General features: G+C 50.9%; 1 protein-coding gene across 1 annotated transcript in view; it reads left to right on the forward strand.

Moving 5' to 3' along the window:
* LOC102000488 (anthrax toxin receptor-like) overlaps positions 1–6,267 on the forward strand; it is a 16,052-nt gene that overhangs the window by 7,237 nt on the left and 2,548 nt on the right. Inside the window, exons 10-15 of the mRNA XM_026779983.1 lie at positions 269–338; positions 856–937; positions 2,190–2,492; positions 2,975–3,013; positions 3,947–4,075; positions 5,911–5,988. Of these exons, the coding sequence (XP_026635784.1) occupies positions 269–338; positions 856–937; positions 2,190–2,492; positions 2,975–3,013; positions 3,947–4,075; positions 5,911–5,988 (701 nt within the window). The remainder of the gene's footprint in view (positions 1–268; positions 339–855; positions 938–2,189; positions 2,493–2,974; positions 3,014–3,946; positions 4,076–5,910; positions 5,989–6,267) is intronic.

Genomic DNA, 6,267 nt, shown 5'->3' on the forward strand with positions numbered 1-6,267 from the left:
GAGAGAGAGAGAGAGAGAGGGAAGAGATGCTTGCTCATGCACACTTAGCTTATGATAGGGAAAGTTGATCTCAGTCCCCAGTGGGTGAGCCCTGAGAAGCAAGGGTTCTTGCTGCTTGCTTCTACTAGGCACAAAAGTGCTGTTTGGTGCTGGGGTGCTGGGCAGAGTTGGGGCCTACAGGATGTCTTTGGGTTGAAGGAGGTAGAGATGAGATTGCAACAATGGTGGACGGACACATTCATTGGCAACTTTTGTCATTTTCTTTTAGATGTAAAAGCCATCAATTTAACCAAGACTACTGTTACTTGTCCTGGACCAATCGTGGAAGAACCAGGAAAGTAAGTGCTCCTTGTTGGAGGGAGGAGGTCAGTGGTCAGTATTGACCAGTGTAGTGTGGGATATAAGGTGTGGCAGAGCACCTGTCTGCCTGCAGGTGGGCTCCAGTACCCTCCCACCTGGCCTTGTTGGTGGTCCCTCGTGGTGCTGAGTGGTGCACAATGCCCAGGCTCTACTGAGGGCAGGATTCAGGAGGTGATGGAACTGACAGCCAGAACATGTTCTCTGACCATCTTTCGGGGGCAAGCCAGCCTGATGGTACTATGTACACCTCCCTAATGCCTTAGCTTTGTGATGCAGCTGCCTCTCATGGTCTAATCTGCAGCTCTTCACTGTCATTGCAGAGGCTCAGTCCTACCTTCCTCTGGAAATGAGCTCTCTTTGCCCACAAGTTCACTCTCCAGCAGTTCAGAGTGTCTGCAATTTAGGCTAGCCCATGAGAAGAACTGGGATTATTTCTTCAGTCAAGCTCAAGGTCCTTGTTACCAGGCTGTTTCTAAGTGTCTGTCTCTGTATTAGAGTGATCTATATTCTACTCAGCTTGGACAATGGAAGGAACTTCCTGAATAACAACAATGCATTCGTTGCAAGCAAGCTATGTGTGAGTACCATGGTTGGGCTGTGATCCCATCTATGCAGATCCTCTGGCTGGTGCAGATCTACCCTGTAGGTCAGAGGGGCAGAGAAGGGGTGCTTCCAGGCAGACCCCAAGGGCAGCTTGTATACCCAAGCAACTTAGGTGACCCAGCCCAGTTTCCAGAAGGGCCAGTGAGGCATGTATCAAGCTGTCTGCCAGGGCCTGCCCATGATGTCTAGGGCAGGTGGCCTTTCCACGTGGGTGTGTCCCAGGTTCAGGAATCCAGATGTTCACTATTGCCCTCAGGGTGGGTGTGGTAAAGAATGGGAGCCCTGGACACTAATGTGGCCCCAAACATACTTTAGACCCCCTGTCCTCAATCATATTTGGTGGCACCAAAGTCCAGTGCAGTGTGACCAGAGTGTGTCCAGGAAAAGGTTGTTTCGCTCGGCTTGTAAGAAACCCACAGATTTGAGTGGCATCTCTGGGTTTCCCTGGCTCATCCCTCATATCCACACATAGGCTGAGAGAGTGAATTCAGATTTCCGCTCTTTAGGCTCTTGCCCACTAACATCCCCAGACCTAAATGCAGAGGCAGAGAAGCTCTGTGTCTTCAGCTCCCAGCAGCAGCTACTGTTGTATCTCCCACGTGTTCTCTGCTTTCAGTCAGGCAACCACAGGGTCCAGGCACCTCCACTCAGTGATTTCTGTAGCTTGCCCTTAACAAGCCTCTGACTCTGTAGGGTTGGACAGGCTGCAACCCACTCCAGAAGGTAACTGGGAGAATAGTCCCCATCCTGAAGTTCTGTGACCTGAACCTGAACCAGGACTGTGAACTCTGACCTTGCCAAGTGCCCACAAAAGTGGGCACTATTTAGGTCACAAGATGGAGATAAGAGGGAGAAGAGGTGAGTACCAGGCGGTGGAGTTATGAGGTAGGAAGAGAAATATTAGTCTTGTAGCCCCGCCCATTCCAGAGTTGCAGCCTTTCCTAGAGATTTGGTTACCCATAGCCCAGTGCACTGTCAGCTGAAGCCACCTGAAGGCCATGATCTTCAGACCACAGAGGAACCTGAACCATTCTTACCTTGGCAAGAGCCTTGGAGCAGGGCCAGAGAATTGGATCTCCTGGTTATCTATCAGTTCTGAGAAGCCCAGGAGTAAGAGAGAAGGAGAAGCCAAGTTGCAGATACCTATGAGGGCCTTGCACAATTGCCTTTGGTCTTGGTGGGATGTGCTTCTGGCGGTGGTGGCATCTGACCTTTCCGTCTCACAGGGCAAAGAACCATTTACCACCACAACTACAACCACTAGGAGGCCCACAACTAAAACAACACGTACCACTACCACCAAGACAACATCTACCACGACAACGACACCGGCAACCACAACTACACCTACCACAACCACAGTTACAGCAACCACTTCACTGATGACCACTGAAAGTCCCACCACCATCCCGCTGGTCACAGAGGAACTGAAGCCCAGCGGCGATATATTCATTTTTGCCCCAATACTCTTGGGCCTGTTGCTGACTCTGTTGCTGATTGGTTGTTTATGGCAGCTGTGCTGCCTTCCGGTGAGTTCCCTAACCTGCTCAGTCTGGAGCCCAGGAACACGCTCTCCATCCAAGAGACATAGACACAAGGTGGCGCCATGACCCTGGGGATGACAGAGGCAGAACTGTCTTCCCATTTCTATCTAGAGGAGCAGGCAGTAGAGAAAGCTGATGTCAGCCTGGAGGTCAGGGGATTCTGCAAGACACTGGGACTATAGATGCTGATGCAGGTGGGGCTAGGGCAAGGATGCAGTATTTCAATTGCTGGGTTTCACCAGCATCAGCACCTTGACCCGGCTCATCACTTCCCTTCCTGCAGAGAAGAGCCGGGGCTCTAGTAGATCAGAAGGGGCCTGCTGTGCACAACAGCCCAGGCATGGACACCCATGCAGATTCCAGGATTTGTGACACATCCCAGCGGCATCAGACGCCCCAGTCTGCAGAGCTAAGGCAGAGCCCATTCTACATAAACTAGCTTCTTTTTTGTCTGTTTTACCCTCCAGCCTGTCGAGGAGCCACCCCCACCTAAGCCCCAACCACAGGTAAGTCATGCTTTGGATGCTGACTCTGTCATCGGTGGGAGGACCATGACCTCCAAAAGAGGTATCGGAAGACCTGTCCGTACTCAGGAAGAAAGAAGGATGGGGGATCTAAAAGGGTCTAGGATGGAACTCATGGTGACATCACCCAGACTTTTAGGGCCTCCTGCTGTGGCCACACAATCAGCCCCATGGGGAGCTGTTTCAGTGGGAGCAGCTGTTTCTACAGACTCAACTTTCAGCAGACCTCAAAGGACTCTGTGTGATGCTGAGGTTGCAGCTTCCTGAGAACAGGCTTCTCTGTCAAGCTCTGGTCCCCATCCCCATGTTGGAGGTCTTCTTGCTCCATTAGATCTGTCTTCATCCCTGTCTCCTGGCCGGGTAGAGGAGCTGGCTGGGGTCAGCCTAGGACTTTGGGGGATAAGGATAGTGAAAGAGTCCCAGATGGCCCTGATCTGTGAGGGATGTCACCAAGGAAACACAGGAACAAGATGGAAGATCATCTGTGGTTCATGTCGGGTGAGGATCAGAAGAGGCTGGGGCTGGTGGACCTGTGATTGGGCTGACATAGGAAGGCTCCCTGTGTTGGTGAGACTGTGCTGGCTGCAGAGTGGCCTGGGTGAGGAAGCCCATGCAAAGGCCAGAGACAGATGGATGGGACAGTTGCCTGCTAGTGCTGGCTTACTATACAGTAACGAGGCCAGGTTTCTGCCAGCCAGGCTGGCCTCAGAAGTGGGCTGCTCTTACTTCGTGAAGCTCCATATCTGAAAACTGTGAGGAGGGAGCTCTCTGCTTTTCTTCTAGTGGAAGACCTTCCCAACTTGTGGAACATACCCTTCCATCTACCCCAAAACAAGAGCTGAGTGGCCCCACAGTGCCAAGTATGGGGCAAAGCACAGACGAGGATCAGACAGGTTTTTTTCTCTCTTCTATCAGCCCAGAAAGAAGCAACAGCCCCCTCCTCCAGTGTCTCCCCCAGCACCAGTGCCACCTGTAAATCCGTCCCCCATTGTGATCGTCTGTTGCTGCACCTGTCGTGGCCTGACTGTGAGCAGAGACATGGAGGTGAGAGGACCCCATGGGGGCTGTGACTCCCTCCTGCCTGGGTGTGGGAGGGTGCATCTCTAGGGAATAGGATCTGAACTGGTATGTGTCTGAGGACAACCTTATCCTAGGGAGAAGAGGAGCATGCAGGAGGGTCCCAAGGCCACTTGCCTTCCTCTACCACCTGCCCTCTTCTTTGGCAGCATCCAGGTTCTGGGACTGTTGTGGGATATCAGTTTAGCTATGCAAGGCTGTATTGCATTTGCCAATGTTGTGGAATATTAGTTTAACTATGTAGCGACGTGGTGCATTTGCTTATGAAATACTTGCTGAACTGTGCAAAGATGTGTTGCATTTGTTTACCCTGCCCGCCTAAGGCAGCTAATGGGGCTAACAAAAAGCCAAATGGCCAATAGCTAGGCGGGAGTTATAGGCAGGACTTTCAGGCAGAGGTAGTAAGTAGGGGGAAGAATCTAGACTTGACAGAGACAGGGAGAAAAGGAGAAACCAGGGAGATGCCAGAGGCCTACCAGCCAGCCATGGACAAAGCAGGAAAGAAGGTCATACAGAATAAAAGGAAGGTAAAAGCCCCAAAGCAAAATGTAGATCAATACAAACAGGTTGGATTAAGTTATAAGAGCTAGTGAGACAAACACAAGCTAAAGGCTGAGCGTTCATAATTAATAAGTAAGTCTTCATGTCATTATTTGGGAGTTGGTTGGCTGCCCAAAGAAACTTGAAACAACAGGACGGTGGCCACTACTGCCTTATCTGGCCAGGCCCTGGCCCTCAGGGTCATTTTCTTAGCTCTGACAGAGCCTCTCGTGCAGGTGGATCAGTCAAGATAAACTGAATGACAAGGAAGTTCGCAAATCTAGGGACAATAGAAAAAGAAAGAACAATCCCAAAACATACCCACCTACTATGAAAACTGGGGAAAATCCAGTGTCCCTGGCCAACTAGCTCCAAGTTCTATGGATCCACAGAAAAGAGTTGACTCAGTAGTTCTATTGCCAAGATGGGGCAAAGAGTTACAGGTTGGCATGGAGACCCTAATGGGTGTCACAAGAATCCTCCATAGAGTTGACCCCTGGTGGGCAGACAGTCCAAGCCTGCTTTCATCTATGAGGACTCAATCTGAAGGAGAAAGCAGCCTGGGCTCTTTTTCCTAATTTCTTCCTGGATAGCCCTCTTCCTCCTTGGCCCTGCCTCTGTGATGGTCCCTGCTTGCTTCTGGAAGCTTTTAGTTCCTCTGTAGCCTCCCAGACTAGCTGAAGCCCAGTTCTGCCTACCTCCTCCCTCTGGCATGAAAAGGAAACCAACACAAGTTTTCTAGAGAAATAGGCTACTGGCCATAGGTCTAACCTGGCATAGAGCGCCTGGCCCAGCCCACCGCACCAGACTGTGAACTTTAGAACTGAGGCTGTGGGGTTTTCAACCCCTAGAGCTAAGGCTCTTCTACCCTCTATGCGTCTGCCTTGGTCTGTGTTGCTTGCCTCTGAACAACACATAGGCTGTTTACCTGCCTCTTCAGTGTGTCCCCTTTCCAGGTCTGTGCCCACATCAAGGCTCTCCTAAAGGCCTCTGCTTGCCACTACACACCCCTCCAGCCTCTAAACTTCTCCTAAATCAGCTGCTGGCTTCTCTTCCTACAGAAACACTACTTTGTCTCATTCCAGGCTCTTAAACTGTGTCCTACAGTGGCAATTCCAGGCACTCAAGGTTGTAGGCTCCTCTTTCCAGGAGCACATTTTGACTCCTCCGAATTCCTTGAGCACAGAACAAGGATCCTTGTGCCTTCTGGGCAGAGTCCATGCCCTGAGTCTTCCTCATGACTATATGTATCCATTTTTCAGGACAACGTGACCGTGTGCAACTTCAACCCCCTAAGCTGTCACCAGTTGCCATTGATGTGGCCTCATCCTAGTGACCAGGTAAGTGGGACACAAGGCTACTACAAAGGGGCAGAATGACAACTTCTGTTGCCTGTGATGGTGGCTTTCTGGGACTCAGATGGTGGCTCAGAACCATGTCCCAGCATGAGCAGAGGAAGAATTTGCAAGACATGAGACCTGATACTCAAGAGCCTTCTAGAGCCTCCATGAAGTCAATGACTGATCACTTTGGCCGTGGTTGACAGTGCTGTCTAAACAATAGTGACCCAATTGAGCAAGTAGTAAAGGTCTTTTGTGTGTGTGTGTGTGTGTGTGTGT

This window comes from Microtus ochrogaster, chromosome 6, assembly GCF_000317375.1.
Source record: "Microtus ochrogaster isolate Prairie Vole_2 chromosome 6, MicOch1.0, whole genome shotgun sequence".
NCBI lineage: Eukaryota > Metazoa > Chordata > Mammalia > Rodentia > Cricetidae > Microtus > Microtus ochrogaster.